The 20,749-nt window shown below is 38.6% G+C and overlaps 1 protein-coding gene across 5 annotated transcripts in view; it reads right to left on the bottom strand.

Annotated features, from left to right (window-relative positions):
• The window catches only part of SYT14 (synaptotagmin 14), a 432,582-nt gene that overhangs the window by 121,164 nt on the left and 290,669 nt on the right, over positions 1–20,749 (bottom strand). For all 5 annotated transcript variants that reach the window (XM_049857726.1, XM_049857727.1, XM_049857729.1 and 2 more), the window contains one exon: positions 10,602–10,873. In XM_049857726.1, coding sequence (XP_049713683.1) covers positions 10,602–10,873 — 272 coding nt within the window. The remainder of the gene's footprint in view (positions 1–10,601; positions 10,874–20,749) is intronic.

Genomic DNA, 20,749 nt, shown 5'->3' with positions numbered 1-20,749 from the left:
GTTTTGTAAAAAAACAAAACAACACCCAAACCAAAACCAAACCTTACAGTGTAGAATAAAATGTTTTAATGTATTTCACTTCACAACTGGTAATTAAAGATTTTTAATAGCATGGCCGAGATATTTCAATTAAATAATTTCTAAAATACTGCAATAAGGTTAAGATTTTTATGGCAGTAAAATTTTTTGTAAGGTCCTAGCTAGTATTTCTGAATTTTGTTTCTCTTGGTGCTACCCTAATTTTTTATTCCCTGGGAAATCTGACAATTCTTATGAAAGCAGGTAAAAAAATCAAGCCAAATCTGCTGCTGTTGAGTCAATTCCGACACACAGCAACCCTACAGGACAAAGCAGAACTGCCCTATATGGTTTCTAAGGCTGGAATCTTTACGGAAGCAGACTGCCACATCTTTTTCCCATAGTGTGGCTAGTGGGTACAAATTGCTGACCTTTCTGTTATCAGCTGAGCCCTTAACCATTGACCTGTTAGGGCTTCTGGTGAAGCCAGATAAAAGCTACTGATAAAAATAAAGCTACTTATAAAATGCAAATAGTAGCCTTTAGCTGTTTCCCTTTTTTAAACCAGATAAAGGCTACTATTCGCATCTGCACATAGGCAATAAGAAAACAATCCTTCCTTTCAAGGTGCCCAAATCAAAATTTTAAATGATCTTTAGCTAGCTGAACGTCATCAGTAGAGATTATCAACTTGCCATGGATTCTGTGAACCCTCTCTGCTCTTCTAGTCCAATCACATATGTGGACAGGCTCTTACAGCTACATGTTAGATTAAGCCAAGATGAATGTAAGGATTTTCTATTTGAAAAATGATATCTGTTACAAAGAATTTAGAAAAATGCAGGAGTGAATCTTACACTAACAGGCTATTTGCAGTCCACATCTCGGTATTTATGTAATACGCAGTTGCTGCACTGTTTGAACATATTCAATGTTTCTACAGTGGACATCAAACCGAGTAGGACAGAAGAAACTCATGAGAAGGGTTAACAGAGACAGCAAATTAGTAACTTATAAAATATGGACAAAATGCATAACTACAGATAATGAGTAAGGGGGTAGCCTGTGAGTCACAGGCAGAGTTAAGAAGATGTGTTAAAGACAGATAGTAACTGGAGGCGGAGCCAGGATAGCGGAACAGACAGACGCTTCTGGCAAGCCCTCTTTACAACACAGACCTGAAAAAACAACTGAAACGAGTATATTTATGACAAGCTAGGAGCCCTGAACATAAAAGACAAGCTTAGAAAATGAACTGAGGGGCAGGGGGAGGAAGAGATGGTTCAGAAGTGGAGAGGAGTTACCGGACCTGAATCTTGGGGAGCCCTGGGGCACCATTCCCAGGAGCAGTGGTGGTGGGCTTCTACTAGCATTCGGCTGCAGTTTCCTAAGGGAGACGCAGCCAGCCACACAGCCTACTCGCACCTCTGGAAGCAGAAAATTACAGGGCTCTTGGCAAAAGCAAAGTACTTGTGTATATTTTACACCCCCAACCCCCTGCTCCCAAGCCAGCTTCAGCAGCTGACTTCCCTGGACCTGAGATAGGCCCTGTTGAGTGCCTAGAGCCATCCTCCTGGCCTTGCAGAAGGAATAAATTTGCAGTTGGGGGAAAAGATAATTTGCCAGCTCCACTAAATTTTTTCTTTTTATACTAACTGGGGGAACTCAGGATAGAAGAGGCTGCTGTTCCAGCATAAACAGTCCGTGGACTTTGAGTATCTTTCCCCTCTGCATGGGCCTGTGTGGGCCTATTTTAGGAGAATAGGCCCTTGTTGGCAGACTCCAACCATTTGACCTGTGCGGCGGAGAGGTGAGTGTTTGATGTTTGACATTGTTTTTCCTATTAAAGGGTCCTCACCTACCCACGTCAGCAGCCTAAGGACTGGTAGCTCCACTCAGGTCACCCCGCCACTCGTGACAGGGGTCCAAGGATAACTGGTACTTCCCAGTCCTTACAACCAAAAACACTAGTTGCCCACGGTCCGTCTGCGGAACCCACCCACCTGTATGCTCTAGGCAACAGGGACAAGCTTTCCTCAGAGACAAGTGGGGGATGATTCTCAGCCCCCTGCCTTGTTCAGAGTGTGACCCCCTGCTGCAACCAGATGCCGGGTACACCAATCACCCCATCCCTCTAAAATTCTAGGACAGAGCCTGTACCACACACTTGATGATCAGCTACCTGGACACCTGGGCTGAATTCATACAAGAAAAGTGAATGGACTCCTAGGCTGATATACCTGAAAACAGCTCTAGCCAGCTGGGGACTGGACGTCAGAGCTCCAAAGGTGAAAATAATCAAGCTAGCTCACTCAAGCAACCCATCTGCACATATCAAAATGAAACAAAACAAAGAAGCTACGACACAGTAAGCTAGAACAATATAATAACTTATAGATGGCTCAGAGATGACAGTCAATTTGAAGTCACATAAAGAAATAGATCATGATCACCTCAACAAGCTCTCAAAACAAAGAATCCAGGAATCTTCTAGATGAAAGTGCATTCCTGGAATTACCAGAGGCAGAATACAAAAGATTAATATACAGAACCCTTCAAGACATCAGGAAGGAAATGAGGCAATACGCAGAACAAGCCAAGGAACACACAGTAAAGCAACTGAAGAAATAAGAAAGATTATTCAGGGATATAATAAAAAGTTTAATAAGCTGGAAAAATCCATAGACAGCAATCAGAAATTCAGAAGATTAACAATAAAATTACAGACAAAATTAGACAACTCAATACAAAGTCAGAGGAGCAGAACTGAGCAAGTAGAAGCCAGAATTTCTTAACTTAAAGATAAATCACTTGGCACTAACATATTTGAAGAAAAATCAGATAAAAGAATTAAAAAAAATGAAGAAACCTTAAGAATCATGTGGGACTCTATCAACAGAAATAACCTACAAGTGATTGGAGTACCAGAACAGGGAGGGATAACAGAAAATACAGAGAGAATTGTTGAAGATTGGTTGGCAGAAAACTTCCCTGATAGCGTGAAAGATGAGAAGATATCTATCCAAGAAGCTCATCGAACTCCACATAAGGTAGATCTTAAAAGAAAGTCACCAAGACATCATAATCAAACTTGCCAAAAGCAAAGATAAAGACAGCATTTTAAGAGCAGCTAGGGATAAACGAAAAGTCAACTACAAAGGAGAGCCTATAAGAATAAGCTAGGACTACTCCGCAGAAACCATGCAGGCAAGAAGGCAATGGGATGACTTATATAAAAGATTGAAGGAAAAAATTGCCATCCAAGAATCATGTATCCAGGAAAACTGTCTCTTAAATATGAAGGTAGAATTAGGACATTTCCAGATAAACAGAAGTTTAGGGAATTTGTAAAAACCTAACCAAAATTACAAGAAATACTAAAGGGAGTTCTTTGCTTAGAAAATCAATAATGTCAGGTATCAACCCAAGACTAGAACACTGGGCGGAGCAATCAGAAGTCAGCCCAGACAGGGAAATCAAAAAATAAATGAAAAAAAAATTTTTTAAAATGGTAACAGCGATCTCATTATGTAAAAGAAGACAACAATAAAACAATAAAGAGGGACTAAGAAATGTAGTCATTGATCTTCCATATGGACAGGAAGATACGGCGATACAAAGAAATAAAATTTAGGTTTAAATTTAGAAAAATACAGGTAAATAACAAGGTAACCACAAAGCAGACAAACTATCCTACACACCAAAATATAATACAAGAAAAAAATAGAAACTCAGGAGAAACAAAATCAACAACAACGAATATGAGGCAAGGACACTATATAAAGACAATATACTCAGCACGTAAAATTAAGTGAGAAAATGAAACTGTCAAGAAAGCACAGAAAAAGACACCAAAATGACAGCACTAAATTTATACCTATCCATAATTACCCTGAATGTAAATGGACTAAATGCACCAATAAAAAACAAAGTGTGGCAGAATAGATTAAAAAACATGATCCGTCTACATGTTACCTACAAGAGACATACCTTAGACTAGAAACACAAACAAACTAAAACTCAAAGGATGGAAAAAATACATTAAACAAACAACAATCAAAAAAGAGCAGGAGTGGCAATATTAATTTCTGACAAAATAGACTTTAAAGTTAAATCCATCATAAAGAACAAGGAAGGACACTGTATAATTAATAAAGGGACAATATACCATGAAGTTATAACCATATTAAATATTTATGCACCCCATGACGGGGGCAAGATACATAAAACAAACTCTATCAGCATTGAAAAGTGAGACAGACAGCTCCAGAGCAACAGTAGGAGACTTCAACACACCACTTTTGGTGAAAGACAGACATCCAGAAAGAAGATCAATAAAGACATGGAAGATCTAAATGCCGCAATCAATCAAATTGACCTCATAGACATATACAGAACACTCCACCCAACAGCAACCAAGTATACCTTCTTTTCTAGTGCACATGGAACATTCTCTAGAATAGACCACATATTAGGTCATAAAGCAAGCCTTAGCAGAATCCAAAACATTGAAATATTACAAAGCACCTTCTCTGACCATAAGGCCATAAAAGTGGAAATCAATAACAGGAAAAGCAGGGAAAAGAAATAAAACACTTGGAAACTGCATAATACCCTGCTCAAAAAAGACTGCATTATAGAAGACATTAAGGATGGAATAAAGAAATTCACAGAATCCAATGAGAATAAAAACACTTCCTATCAAAGCCTTTGGGACACAGCTAAAGCCATGCTCAGAGGTCTATTTCTATCAATAAATGCACACATACAAAGAGATGAAAGGGCCAAAATCAAAGAATTATCCCTACAACTTGAACAAATAGAAAGAGAGCAACAAAAGAAACCCACAGGCACCAGAAGAAAACAAATAATAAAAATTAGACCAGAAATAAATGAAATTGGAAACAGAAAAACAAGTCAAAGAATTAACAAGACCAAAAGCCGGTTCTTTTTAAAAATCAATAAAATTGATAAACCATTGGCCAAACTGACAAAGAAAACAAGGAGAGGAAGCAAATAACTCGAATAAGATATGAGATGGGCGATATTACAACAGACCCAACTGAAAATGAAAGAATCATATCAGATTACTATGAAAAATTGTACTCAAACAAATTGGAAAACCTACAAGAAATGGATGAATTCCTAGAAACACACTACCTACCTAAACTAACACAAACAGAGGTAGAATAACTAAATGGACCCATAACGAAAGAAGAGATTGAAAAGGTAATCAGAAAACTCCCAACAAAAAAAGCCCTGGCCCAGACAGCTTCACTGCAGAGTTCTACACCAAATTCTCAGAGAAGGGTTAACACCACTACTGCTGAAGGGATTTCAGAGCATAGAAAAGGACAGAATACTACCAAACTCATTCTATGAAGCCACCATACCCCTGATACAAAAACTAGGTAAAGACACTACAAAAAAAGAAAATTACAGACCTATATCCCTCATGAATGTAGATGCAAAAAACCTCAAGAAAATTCTAGCCAACAGAATTCAACAACATATCAAAAAAAAAATCCACCATGACCAAGTGGGATTCATACCAGTTATGCAGGGATGGTTCAACATTAGAAAAACAATTCATGTAATCCATCATATAAATAAAACAAAAGACAAGAATCACATGATTTTATCAATTGATGCAGAAAAGGCATTTGACAAAGTTCAACACCCATTCATGATAAAAACTCTCAGCAAAATAGGAAGAGAAGGAAAATTCCTCAACATAATAAACAGCATTTACACAAAGCCAATAGCCAACATCATTCCAAATGGAGAGAGCCTGAAGGCATTCCCCTTGAGATTGGGAACCAGACAAGTATGCCCTTTATCAACTGCTGTAATTCAACATTGTGCTGGAGGTCCTAACCAGAGCAGTTAGGCTAGATAAAGAAATAAAGGGCATCCAGATTGGCAAGGAAGAAGTGAAAGTATCTCTATTTGCAGATGACATGATCTTATACACAGAAAACCCTAAGGAATCCTCCAGAAAACTACTGAAACTAATAGAAGAGTTCAGCAGAGTATCGGGATACAAGAGAAACGTACAAAAATCAGTTGGATTCCTCTACACCAACAATAAGAACACAGAAGAGGAAATCACCAAATCAATACCATTTACGGTAGCCTCCAAGAAGATAAAATACTTTGGAACAAATCTCAGCAGAGATGTAAAAGACTTATTCAAAGAAAACTACAAAACACTGCTGCACGAAACCAAAAGAGACCTACATAAGTAGAAAAACATACCTTGCTCATGGATAGGAAGACTTAACATTATAAAAATATCTATCCTACCAAAAGCGATCTATAGATTTAATGCAATTCTGATCCAAATTCCAATGACATTTTTTAATGAGATGGAGAAACAAATCACTGACTTCATATGGAAGGGAAAGAGGCCCCGGATAAGTAAAGCATTACTGAAAAAGAAGAACAAAATGGGAGGCATTACTCTATCTGATTTTAGAACCTATTATACCGCTACAGTAGTCAAAACAGCCTAGTACTGGTACAACAACAGATACATGGACCAATGGAACAGAATTGAGAATCCAGACATAAATCCATCCACATATGAGCAGTTGATATGTGGCAAAGACTCCAAAATAGTTCAATGAGGAAAGACAGTCTTTTTAACAAATGGTGCTGGCATTATTGGATATCCATCTCCAAAAAAATGAATCAAGACCCATACCTCACTCCATGCACAAAAACGAGCTCAAAACGGATCAAAGACCTAAATATAAAATCTAAAACAATAAAGATCATGGAAGAAAAAATAGGGACAACGTTAGGAGCCCTAATACATGGCATAAACAGTATACAAAACATTATTAACAATGCAGAAGAAAAACTAGGTAACAGGGAGCTCCTAAAAACCAAACACCTATGTTCATGCAGACTTCACCAAAAGATTAAAAGATTACCTACAGACCGAGAAAAAGTTTTTAGCTATGACATTTCCTATCAGCGCCTAATCTCTAAAATCTACATGATACTGCGAAAACTCAACTACAAAAAGACAAATAACTCAATTAAAAAATGGGCAAAAGATATGAATAGACACTTCACTAAAGAAGACATTCAGATAGCTAACAGATATGTGAGGAAATGCTGACAATCATTAGCCATTAAAGAAATGCAAATCAAAACTACAATGAGATTGCATTTCACTCCATCAAGGCTGGCATTAATCCACAAAAACAGAAAACAGTATATGTTGCAGAGGCTGTGGAGATATTGGAACACTTATACACTGTTGGTGGCAGTGTACAATGGTACAACCACTTTGGAAATCAATTTGGCACTTCCTTAAAAAGCTAGAAATAAAACTACCATACGATCCAACAATCCTACTCCTTAGAATATAACCTAGACAAATAAGAGCCTTTACACGAACAGATATATGCACACCCATGTTTATTGCAGCACTGTTTACTACAGCGAAAAGATGGAAGCAACCAAGGTGCCCATCAATGGATGAATGGATAAATAAATTATGGTATATTCACACAATGGAATACTACCCATCAATAAAGAACAGTGAAACATTTCAGAACATGGAGGAGTGTGGAAGGCATTATGCTGAGTGATATTAGTCAGCTGCAAAAGGACAAATATTGTACAAGACCACTATTATAAGAACTGGAGAAATAGTTAAAAAAGAGAAGCAAATAGTCTTTGATGGTTATGAGGCGGGGAGGGAGCGAGTGTGAGAGGGGGTATTCACTAATTAGATAGTAGATAAGAACTACTTTAGGTGAAGGGAAAGACAACACACAACACAGGAGAGGTCAGCACAATTGGACAAAACCAAAAGCAAAGAAGTATCCTGAATAAACTGAATGCTTCGAAGGCCAGCATAGCAGGGGTAGGGGTTTGGGGACCATGGTTTCAGGGGGCATCTAAGTCAACTGGCATAATAAAATCTATTAAGAAAACATTCTGCATCCCACTTTGGAGAGTGGCGTCTGGGGTCTTAAACACTAGCAAGTGGCCATCTAAGATTCATCAATTGGTTTCAACCCACCTGGATCAAAGGAGAATGAAGAACACCAACAACACAAGGTAATTACGAGCCCAAGAGACAGAAAGGGCCACACAAGCCAGAGACTACATCAGCCTGAGACCAGAAGAATTAGATGGTACCTGGCTACAACCAATGACTGCCCTGAGAGGGAACACAAGAGAGAACCCCTGAGGGAGCAAGAGAACAGTGAGATGCAGACCCCAAATTCTCATAAGAAGACCAGACTTAATGATCTGACTGGGACTAGAAGGACCCTGGTGGTCATGGCCCCAGGAACCACTCCCACAGCCAATTCTTCAGACAGGGATTGGACTGGACAATGGGTTGGAGAGGGATGCTGCTGAGGAGTGAGCTTCTTGGATCAGGTGGACACTTGAGACTATGTTGGCATCTCCTGTCTGGAGGGGAGATGAGAGGGTTTAGGGGGTTAGAAGCTGGCGAAAGGGACATGAAAAGAGAGAGCAGAGGGAGGGAGCAGACTATCTCATTAGGGGCAGAGCAATTTGGAGTATGTAGCAAGGTGCATGTAAGTTTTTGTGTGAGAGACTGTCTTGATTTGTATACTTTCACTTAAAGCACAATAAAAATAATAATAAAAAAACGACAGTAATTAAGTCAATAATTTGTGAGATGTGCTGAAGATATACAGAATAAATAGAAAACATGGTGGAAAGCCCAAGCAATCATCATGTCCCCTTTGGGCTGACAGCGGTCAGTCATGTGCTCTCCCTGAGAAATGCAGGTAAACCCATGTCTGTTCAGCAGGCTAACTGGTGTTCTTGGCAGTGGCCAGGTGCACCTGCCCCTGCGCCTATCCCATAAACTGAGTGTGTATTACTGGCCAAAGGAACTCTTCTTCAAATCTCAACTCTGGTCCTTGTTACCACACCATAAACAGAGAAGGCTGATGAAACAGAGGGAGTAAGACGACATACAAGCACTGTATAAACCAGGATTCACATAGGGTGGTCCTTCCACCCTCCTGCATCCTATCCTAAGTGTATTAACCCACCTCATCTTGCTCTCCTTACTTCTTGCTTTATATATGGAATAGATTCACACACACGCACGCACACACACACCTAATTTGAGTACTTTAATATGGCCTGAGTCCTCTAACACAGCTTGCCTCGTAGTGTACTTGGAGGGTACCACTAACTTCCCACACAACAATTCAGATCAGGAAGGGCAATACAGCATAGTTAAGAACATTGTTTTTGCAGTTAGGCCTGGACTTGAATAATACTTTCACCATTGAAGAGCTGCTAGTGCTTTGGTATGTTGCTTAACTCTCTGAGTCTCAATGTTTTCATCTGTAAAATGTAAATAATAACTTCCTGAAGACATGATTGTTAAAATTAAATAAGCTGCACAACACAATTCCTGGTATAATTCGTGATAGCTATTATTGTCGTTGTTAATTACACAATCTAGGTGTCACTGTTAGTTTGTTGGCTATCTATATAGTTTGAAAATCTACAAAACAGTTAGTCAAACTTGTTCAGATGATAGAACACTGAGAAATATTCTTTGTGGAACATCATGAAAAGACCAACATATTAATATATCCATGTAGGATGTTCTTCTAGGTCAGGTACTATATTATACTACTAGAAATAAAATAGAAGAAAAACTTAAAATTGAGGAAATTCTTTCCCTAGTTGAAGTGTTCTATACTTTGGGGAACTATGTCCATTATCGGCAGTGGGTAGTGGGTTATGTCCATTATTCAATTTTGACAGCAGATCAGACAATTCACCTAGGAAGAGCACGGACATACTACAGTATTATGAGATGTTGCTAAGAGGAAAGTTGTGAAACTTGAAAGGAAACTAAATCCTAAAAGTAAAGACTATCTTATGAAAACCTCTAGGATACGTTTGTAATTTTCATCATTATAGAAAGGTTAAAACAAATCCTTTCTAGCACAGGGCAAGACTTCAAAGGTGCAGAACAATTACTTTTATTGTTTTCATATTTTTGCTCCAAAAAATAAATAACTCAAAACCCAGGTACTAACCATTCTCAATGTATGATGTCACGAACGGAAATTTTAGTAGTTAAGCTGATCACCACTTATCCCCTTCAATTCTATATATGAAAATGCAACATTATTTTGAAAGATCTGTGAAACGATATTAATCAACACCTTCCCAATAATAAAAAATAACAATACTTTAAAAGCCCCAAAAATATAATAACCCTAAGATGAAACAAATAGGTAAAAAATGCCAGAATGTTACTTATAAAGTGGTACACAAACAAAACAACCTATCTTGAGGTTGAAAACTGACGGAAGATTACTCTTCAGTCTTGTCTGCTGCTGTCATTTTTAGCTACCCGTTTTCCTTTTGGGAGGAGTTGAGGACTGGAACAGCCCTATATGTTTGTTGGATAAAGAATAGATCAAGGATGAAAACTGGAATCACAGCCACAAAGAAAAAGACAGTGACGAAGCCATTGCGTTTACCTAGAGGAGAAGCAAAGGATTATCCTCCTCCCAATCACATTCATTTAAAACATTCTATGTGCTTTTACTTACTTCAGGGCTCAGGACTGCAGTACTGTCACTTGGGACATCTTCTTCATATCCTTTATTATGAAAACTTTCTACTTCATGACCTGTGCTTCCTTCACTTGGGCACTTGTTATATGAGCATCTTGGGCTGTTGCTGCAGTGGGAGTGTTCACATTTGTTGTCCCCGATTTCTGAGGGTGTACATGAGAGATGGGGAGAACCACTGTCATCCTGATACGGTGGTGGCTGCAATTCATCCAGTGGGGGTGTTCTTCTCATTCTCTGAATGCAGTTCCCTGATAATGATTAAGAACCTGGTCACTGTTTCCAATTAGCCTCAGATGAACTACAGCTTTAATAACTATATATACATTGAAAAACTGGACGAAAGTTTGCAGGAATGGAGCTATTAGATTTACTAGTGAGTTTTCTTCTTCTCTAGCTTAGAAACAAAAATGAAATAATCTGGTTCCCCACCCCTCTCTTTACGCATAATAAGATTAGGAAAAATAAAAGTCATATACTAAAAGAGATCCTGTGGTTATGTACCACAAAAAATGGGAGAATGACAAGCATTAGTAAAACAGCGTATTTATTCGGTTTTCCCTTTCAGCATACATACTTTGTCATTTATTCCCCTGTGCTCTGCAGCCTATCTAAACAAAATAATAAAAATATCGTTTGTAAAATAGACATAAAGACCTCTTTTGCTTTTTTTCCAGTTACTGAGATGAACTTAAACTAGTATTCAGCTTAGCAGGGTCAGAAGCTATTTTTCTACATCTATCCTGGATCTTTTTTATCCTGGATCCAGAATCCGAAATGAGATGCACTGTAAATCTAGCCCTAATCCCTGCTTGCTAACCTGCATTGGTCAGCAAAGACTGAAAGACATATCATGTCTCTTCTCCATAAGGTTAACCCCCATTCCGTTTCACATCCGTGTCTGTGTTCCATGTAAAGTATGGCTCCGTCTTGTCTACAACAGGCATCTCTACCTCTAACAGCTAACTGAAACCATATTTTCTTTCAGTCTCAAATAATTTTTTGAATTTTTACTGTGATGATGGAGAATAAACACATCTGTGAACGAGGATGCAAGTGCAGGTCGGAGGTGGGTAGATGCAAGGAAATATAGTTCAGTGTACAATTTAAGAATAGCTAAGTTTGTGCAGGTAAATTCTGAATGCCGTATCAGATATTAAATTTAAACACTGCTAATTTTTTTCTTTTAATGGACTGTGTATTTCCTTTCTCCAAAAAAAAAAAACCTCTGAAAAAGGTAGTTTGTATTATAATTCTTATAATAGAGTTCAATTCAAATATTCAATAGTTCTTCTGTCCTTCTTAAGAAAGAAAAACTTTACATAAGAACTACAGGCTCTTTTAAAAATTACCACAATGGCTGGTTCAAAAGAAAAATATTAATTTGCATAAACTTAGCACAAATTTACATATTTGCTCAGGAGTCCTAATTTTGGAAAAAGAAAATTAAATGTCATACCTAGTAAGTCTGATATACTAACTCTAGTTTATAAAACATAAATAAAAAGTAGAGAAGATACTGAATTAATAGAAAAAAAAAGCTAAATTAGAAAAGATAGATTAAATAGACACATCACAAGTAGTAGCTAATAAAACACAAAATTACAGACTAATGAGGAGACAAGTAGCCTTAAGTGACTATCTGGCTTAATCAATTTCTGTGGGGTAGGGAAGCATGTGTGGCTGGCACAGCTGATTGGCTGACCTAATCAAATCCATAATCTCCTTCTTTCCCTAGATGCATTCCAATTAGGGCACTTGTTATATGAGCCAATGAGACCTAAGCAGAAGGTTTCAGGGTGGGGCTTCTTGGAAAACTTGTTTTCCTGATAAAAGCTGGCAGACTCAACTGGCATCTCCTTTTGTCCCCTTCATATTCCCCCTTTCCCTTGCTTGTATGTGCAGAACCCAAGAAGCAGCCACCTTATACTCATGAAGTGACAAGCATGAGAATGAAAGCTAAGGATGGAGAAGCAGAAAAACAGAAAGAGCCTGGATCTCTGAAGCATCACTGAGTAGCTACTCCCAAAGTTCTTGATGCCTGAGACATATAACTATTTGTTAAAATAACTGGACCTTGGATTTTCTGTTATTTCCAAATATGTTCATCACTGACACAGTTTACGAATCATGAAACCAACACCCCCCATTTAAAAATGTACATTTTACCAGCCAGTGAATTAAATTAGATGGTAATACCTAAATACTTGCTGTAACATCAAGTCAATTAAATATTTCCCAATGTTGTATTTCTAGGAGTCATCATGCCATCTTTTCCTTTATCTTTTTTCTTAAAAGAGAGGTAATATTTTCCAGAAGTCTCTCAGCATACTGCCCCACAGATCTCATAGGGCAGAATGGGTCACATGCCTATTCTGAAACCCATTTCTGGTAAGGGAAATGGGATTACCATAATCAGAAGCACCAAAATTCGAAGATGGGAATGGAGCCAGCTTCACTGCTCATAATATATGGAGAAGTACATGCTTGTACAATATAGGTCCAGGGAGGATGAAGGTAGGAAAAGGGTGTTGGCTAGAAAACCAACATGTCCAGCCCTTGTCTTCCTTATCCTCCAAGGTGTCAACTCTCTCTGTTTTCATCTTTATTAGACCACCTTCCCTCTCTGTGGCTCTTTTTTCCCCAGTAGACTTTCCACTACAATATCCTTCTCTGAACTTCTTTTGATGTGACCAGTACAATATAATTTCTGCCTGGTAATAATGTTATGCCTTATTTTCTTTGGTTTACTTTTTGTATATTAGGTCCCTGCCAGCCAACTAGGGTATTTATACAGAAATACAGACAAAATAACTAGAGATTAAAATATACTTCTAAAAAAACCATGGATCAAAAGAAAAATTACAACAGAAATTAGAAAATGTACTGAAGAGAATAATAATAAAAAGAATCTATATAAATACTTGTGGAAAGCAGCTAAAGCCATGCTTGGAAGGATATTTATGGGTCAAAGTACATACGTTTGGAGCCCTGGTGGTGCAGTGATCAAACACTTGGTTGCTAACCAAAAGGTCAGCTGTTTGAACCCACTAGTTGCTCCACAGGAGATAGATGTGGCAGTCTGCTTCCATAAAGATTTACAGCCTTGGAAACCCTATGGGACGGTTCTACTCTGTCCTGTAGGATTGCTATGAGTCGGAATCGACTCGACAGCAACGGGTTTGGTTTGTAAGTATATATATTTATGGGGAAAGGGGAAAATCAATTATCTAAATCCTAAATCTCCATCTCAAGAAATTAAAAAACAAACACCAAAAATTAAACCCCAAAACATAGGAGGAATAATAAAGAATAGAAATTAAATAGAAAACACACACGCAACAGAGAGCACCAACAAACAAAACAAAATTCACTGAAAACACTAATAAAAATTGATAAGCTGCTGGAAAAGATTGGTCATGAAGAAAATGATGCGGCAAACTTATTAATACCAGGAATAAAAAAGTGACATCTTTTCAAATACCACAGACATTAAAAGGATAACAAACTTTTCTTTTGCCCTCCCCTTTCTGAAAATTCCAGGCCTAAAGCCATTCGGTGGGGCAGAGGATGGTAGGGGTCTGCCCTGGTGGTGGTGAGGAAAGCTGCAGTGACCCAGACTGATATATCAGAGCCCAAGTGGAACGACATAAGAAGGGTGTCCATGTCCATGTGGAGGTGCAGCCCAGTACACAGTGTCAGAGCCCAAGTGGAGTGAGAAGGGCCTTCATTTCAGGAAGTGACCAGGAATGAGGTGCAGAGTCACACCACGATGAGGAGGGCATCCACCCCTGGGGGCAGCGCAACATAGTGTGTTGGAGTCTGACCAGGATAAGAAAGGCCCAGTGTGAGCCTCAAGAGGAAAAGGAGGATTCCTCAAGGAGCAGTAGCCTGGCCTGGGGCAAGAGCCCATACAAGGTGAGGAGGGTGTCCACATGGAGGGAAGAGGAGGAGCCTGGCAAGTGGAGTTGGAGTGTGAGGATCTGAACCATGGAGGGATGACTAGTGTGGGTTGTTGAAGCCCGTGTAGGGTAAGGAGGGTGTCCACACAGAGGGGTGCCTGGTGAGAGATATCAGGCAACGAGCAGAGTGAGGAGTGCATCCACGCAGGCAGGAGGTCAGGCACAGAATGTCAGAGCCTAAGAGGCTATGGGGAAGGTATTCATATGTAAGAGTGGCCTGGAGTGGGGTATGGTAAGGCCAAGTGAGGTAAGGAAAGCAACTATGTGGGGGGGAAGAGGGAGTTCTGAAACAGGGTGTCACAACTCAAGCAGGGTGATGAGTGTATCCGTATGTAGGGCAAACTGGAATTGGGGTGTCAGAGCCCATGCTGTGAGGGTCACAAGGACATCTACAAGTGGGGGAGGCTGCATGGGACATCAGAAGAAAAATAGAGTGAGGGGGCACGCATGTGTGGGGGGTGACTGATCAGATAGTAAATATATTCAAGTTAATGGGTGCCAGGCCACTCACTGTTAGAGAGCTTCAAATGTTTAAAAGGGAAAAAATTAGAACAAATTCTGTATTGAATTAGAATTGGAGATAATGTGAGCTCATAGTTTTTAATATATAGATAGAAATAAATACAGCGTAGATATAATAAATATAGTATAAATATAGTATAAATATATCATATGGGTGCATTTATACATAGAGGCACACCCATACATAAATACTGTAGCTCTGCCCACTGACAGGGTTTGGGAACATCAACACCTTGAGAGCAATGAGCACATCTAATACCTAGATCTTGGCTTCTAAATCTATTCTCCACTAAAAGGAACCAGAACTCCTTGGAGAAATGATTCATCCAGGGCTGGGACAAGATGAATAAGATGAACCTAGAAAAACTTGCTGCATTAAAAGTAAAGACATGCTCAAAGCATGATGGGGACATGTTAACAGCACAAAGAAGCCAGCTTGAAGGGGCTCCTGTTGACCAAATCCCACCAACAATTTGAGTTTCAGAATAAATTATTACAGTAACTGATTATATAACATATTGAAGAAAACAGGAAACTGTAAGTCTATACATATATAAATAAATATATGAATAATTTTTTTTTGAGGAACAGTGTATCTTCACAGTTACAAAGAACCTTCCTATAAATACTTGTTAATTACAAAGAGAAAAAGAGTAATTTTACACTGGAAAAGTCTCACGGATACCACCTCAATGAAAAGATCGAAGTGAACACTATAGGTAATGGGGCATATAAAAATGGTGCACTGTGGTTAAGAGGCAATGAGAAGAACATAGCACCACTTCTGTGCTATTACAGCCAAAGGTGCAAAACCTGAATCTAATCATGAGAAGTATCGGGCAAACTCAGATATTTTACAGAATAACTGACCTGTAAAAAAAAAAAAAAAAATCAAAAGAATATAACCGAAGAATTGTTTTAGACTGAAAAGAGACTAAAGAAACGTGACAACTAAATGCTAAACATAATTTTGAAATGGATCCTTTTGTTAAAAGGAACATTATTTGGACACTTGATGAACCCTGAGTAAAGCCTGAGGGTTATATGGTAATAATAATCAATGTTAATTTCCTAATTTCATTTGTTGTATTGTGGTTCTGTAGGAGACTTTCCTTGTTTTTGTATTTGGATGTAATGAAGTATCAGGTCAGCCATTTATTCTCAAATGGTTCAAGGGGAATAAAAGTCTTTGTACTGTATTTCTAACTTTCTTTAATTTTGTAACTGTTTTTAAAAAGTCATCTCCATAAAAAGATATCTTCATAATTTATGAAAATAAATTTTAAAATTAGATTATATAGACAAATTCCCAGAGAAATACAACCTATCGAAGCAGATCCAAGAACAGGAAAATTATGTAATATTAAAGCTATGGAAGAAATTGAATCCATATTTTAAAACCCTCCCAACAAAGAAAATTCCAGGTCTACAAAGCTTCATAGGCGAACCATATAATTTAAGGAACAAAAAACACTAATCTTACACAAAATCATTCAGATAATATAAAGAGAGGGAACATTACTGAAATTGTTTTATGAGGCCAGTATAACCTTGACACCAAAGTTTGAAAAAGAAAATTATAACCAAATCCTTCTTATGAACACAGATAGAAAAATTCTGTACAAAATATTAGCAAACCAAATCCAGAGTTATATAAACAGAGTACTATATCACAACCACTTTAGGTTTATACTAGGAATACAAAGTTCTTCATCAAATTCAAGGTGGGTTTAACATTCAAAAATCTATATAATTCATTGTATTGAAACAATAAAGGTGAAAAGTAATGTGATAATCTTAATAGATTAAATAAACTTGATAAAATTCACTATTCATTCATGATAAAACCTCTGAGCAAACTAGGAATAGAAGGCGTCTTAGTCATCTAGTGCTGCTATAACAGAAATACCACAAGTGGACGGCTTTAACAAAGAGATTTATTTTCTCACTGTTCAGTACAAGTCCAAATTCAGGGTGTCAGCTCCAGGGGAAGGCTTTCCCTCTCTGTCGGCTCTAGAGGAAGGTCCTTGTCATCAGTCTTCCCTTGGTCTGAGAGCATCTCAGCACAGCAACCTCCGGTCCAAAGGATATGCTCTGTTCCCAGCACTGCTTTCTTGGTGGTATGAGGTCCCCATGTCTCTCTGCTCACTTCTCTCTTACATATCTCAAAAGAGACTGGCTTAAGACACTATCTAATCTTGTAGCTCTCATCAATGTAACTGCCACTAATCCATCTCATTTCATCATAGTAATAGGATTTACAACACCTAGAGAAATCACATAAAATGGTGGATGATCACACAATGCTGGGACTCATGGCCCAGCTAAGCTGACAAATATTTTGGGGGACACAATTCAATCCATGACAGAAGGCAACTTTCTTCATCTCTCATAAAGGGTATCTACAAAAGTCCAAAGGCAAACATCATATTCAATGGTGAAATGTTGAAATCTTTACCTCTGAGATCAGGAATGAGAAAAGGATGACTATTATCACCACTTCTATTCAACAATGTACTGGCGGTCCTAGCCAGTGCAATAAGGCAAGAAAAAGAAGATGTAAAAGGATTGGAAAGAAAAAATTAAAACTTTCATTACTCTCAGAGGACGACTGTGAAGTAGAAAATCCAAAATAATCTAGAAGCAATCTACTAACGATAGTAAGTAAACTTAGCAAGATTATTAGATATGAGGTCAATATAGCAAAATCAACTGAATTTTCATACACATGCGATGAATAATTAGAAAGTAAAATTTAAAACTAATCCCACATATAATAGCATCAGATAACACTGAACACCTAAGAATAAATCTAAGAATTGACCTTACTGTTATTTTCCTAGTTCTTGGATTTATAAGAATGGATACTCTTAGTAATTGGCAGAACCCAAACTTTGGCTTTCTAACCAGTAGCCACCATTGGTTAATACTATAGCATAGGAAGGAGCCCTGCTGGCGCAGTGGTTAAGAGCTTGACTGCTAACCAAAAAGTCGGCAGTTCGAATCCACCAGCTGCTCCTTGGAAACTCTATGGGGCAGTTCCACTTGGTCCTACAGGGTCACTATGAGTCAGAATTGACTCGACGGGTTTGGTTTTATTTTGGCTTATTGGAAGGGACCGGTGGAAACCATTTGCAGTTTGCATTCTCCAACAACAAGGCATTCTTAGAGAAAAAGTTAGAGACTTGAAAATTGTAGGTTTGGTGATATTCTTCACTAGTTTGGCCCCTGCAAAAACTAATAGCCTTGAAAAAAGATGACAGATTATCATAAACTTAATTGGAAGATTAGTTCAACTGCAGTTGTCACACCAGATGGAATCTCCTTATTGAGCAAATTAATACAGCCTTGGTATTTGATATGTAGTTTAACCTCGCAAATGCTTTTTCTTTCATAACAACTCAGAGAGAATGACAGTAACAAGTTGTTTTCACCTGGCGATGCCAGCAATACCTCTGCTGTCCAGGTTCAGGTAAACGTAACGCTTTTGGTCTACGCCACAACCTGCTCTGCAGAGACCTTGGCTATTTTGACATTACACACTATATCTCCTTGATCCTGCTCTTGATGAGAGCAAGCTATTAGGACCTGGGGAGTAAAACAATTGATAGATGAAGTACCTCGGTAAGCTATACAGTGTGACAGAATTGAAAACTAAATCCTACAAAAATATAGAGACTTGCCGCCTCAATACACTTTTTGTGGATCCAGGGGCATGAAGGGATATTCATTCCAAAGTCAAAGATAATTTACTACCCCTTGTGCTGCCTCCCACTAAGAAGACAAAAGGCTTGGTTGGTTTCTATACATGTGGACAGCAGCATACTCTTTGAGTAGGTATACAGCTCTGACCCATTTATAAGATGAACTGAAAGGCTACTGGCTTTGCATAGTGCCAGAACAAAGGAAGTCTCTCCAGATGACCAAGTGCATACCAATAAAACAGTGTTACAAAATTTTGTTAAATAAAGGAAAAAAATTTTTTTTGCAGAGATATTTCCTCAATGTGAACCAACCTTGACTGGCAGGGCAGAGAACTTCTAAGTTCACAGATCATGAACTCACACTTTATTTTTGTTTGACATTAAGGAAATAAAAGAGCAGACAATATTAAAAGATGTTACTAACTGCTGTAGGTTTTAGCACTCTTCTAATTAAAACATGTCATAGAAATACCACAACGTACATAAGAGAAAAAGCAGAACAAAACACTATTTTCAAAATTGCCTTCCAAAAACAAATGTGACAAAGTCTAATAAGAACAGTTAAAATAATCTGACTAGACCTGAAAATAAGATTTCTTTCAGGAAATACTGGAGGCAGTTTTGTTTACAAGATTGCCTAAACAACTAAATGACATGACATACAGCAAATTTCTACCATAGTTTTTGTCCTATAGTAGGCACTCAATAAATATTTTAAGAAGTACAATAATAAATCAGTGGAAATATTTAATATACAACACATGTGCTTTGATTGCCTACATTAGAGATTACCATTAAAATATTTAATATAATTCAAGATCACAAATATTAAGATATGAGAGCAATATTATTCCATTGGATAATCAATAAAACTAATTTTTACCTAGAAAAACATGCACACAAAGGGAGGAAGGGGTAAAAGGGTGATTTGACTTATAAACAGAGTAGATATTTCAAATTCATTGCTACAAAATTCACTGAATTATCCTAAATAATACAGCAATTTTCGAGGACAAAATAAAATTGATGGACTTATTCCTCATAAAAACTTACAGGCAGGGAGGCCAACATGCCAACATGGTGGCTTAGTCAGATACACCATGCCATCCCTCTACAGCAAAGTCCCAAGAAACCAAGTGAAGCAGATACAGATGACAATCCTGGAACCCTGGCATCAAATGAAAGGAAAAAGAGCTAGATCGAACACTGACTGGAAGAAGAAAGTGACTGACAACTACAAACAAGAAGAGGGAGTAGAAGGGCCCTGCCAGCCAGCCTGGCACAACGTGGCCACCTTGAGACAAAAACAGCAGCAACCTCCAGTGAGGAGGAGCACAGCAGGCAACTGCACAGAATTTCCCGACAGACACAGAGTAACTGGGTAGATATACCTGGAGTGAATAAGATCCTGATTGCTTGCTACAGCCAACAGGAAGAGCCCAGGTACTGTTGCCCAGTGACAAGAACACATGCTCCCCCCTCCCCCCTCCTGGTGATTAGCAGCACAAACTGACCCATTTCTGCAGCCCCAACCACTGGGAAACAAGATACAAGCCCCTCCTCTCCCACCCACCCAGCCCTGACTGCCACCCTACTGCCTGAGGACCCCGACCCCGCTGAACAACACTGGGCACTCCATCTGCCCCCCTTCCCACCTGCTGACCCAGCCAAGCTTCTTCCCTCCTCCCCCAGTGCTGTGTGGTGAGAGGCTGCGGTGGCAGTGCGAACACACCAGCACCCACTCACCGTTCGCCCCCTCAACCCCTCCCAGTAAAGGGCAGTGTCTTAGGCTGCGTTCTCTAGAGAAGCAAAACCAGTAAAGCATACATATGTATATATAGAGGGAGATTTATATCAAGCAAACAGCTCATGCAATTGCAGAGGCTGGAACACCCCAAATCCATGGATCAGGATAGAAGCTTCTCTTGATTCATGTAGC

Source organism: Elephas maximus, chromosome 18, assembly GCF_024166365.1.
Source record: "Elephas maximus indicus isolate mEleMax1 chromosome 18, mEleMax1 primary haplotype, whole genome shotgun sequence".
NCBI classification, from domain to species: Eukaryota; Metazoa; Chordata; class Mammalia; order Proboscidea; family Elephantidae; genus Elephas; species Elephas maximus.
The sequence above is the reverse complement of the archived record's forward strand: the minus strand, read 5'-3'. Positions and strand labels throughout refer to the sequence as shown.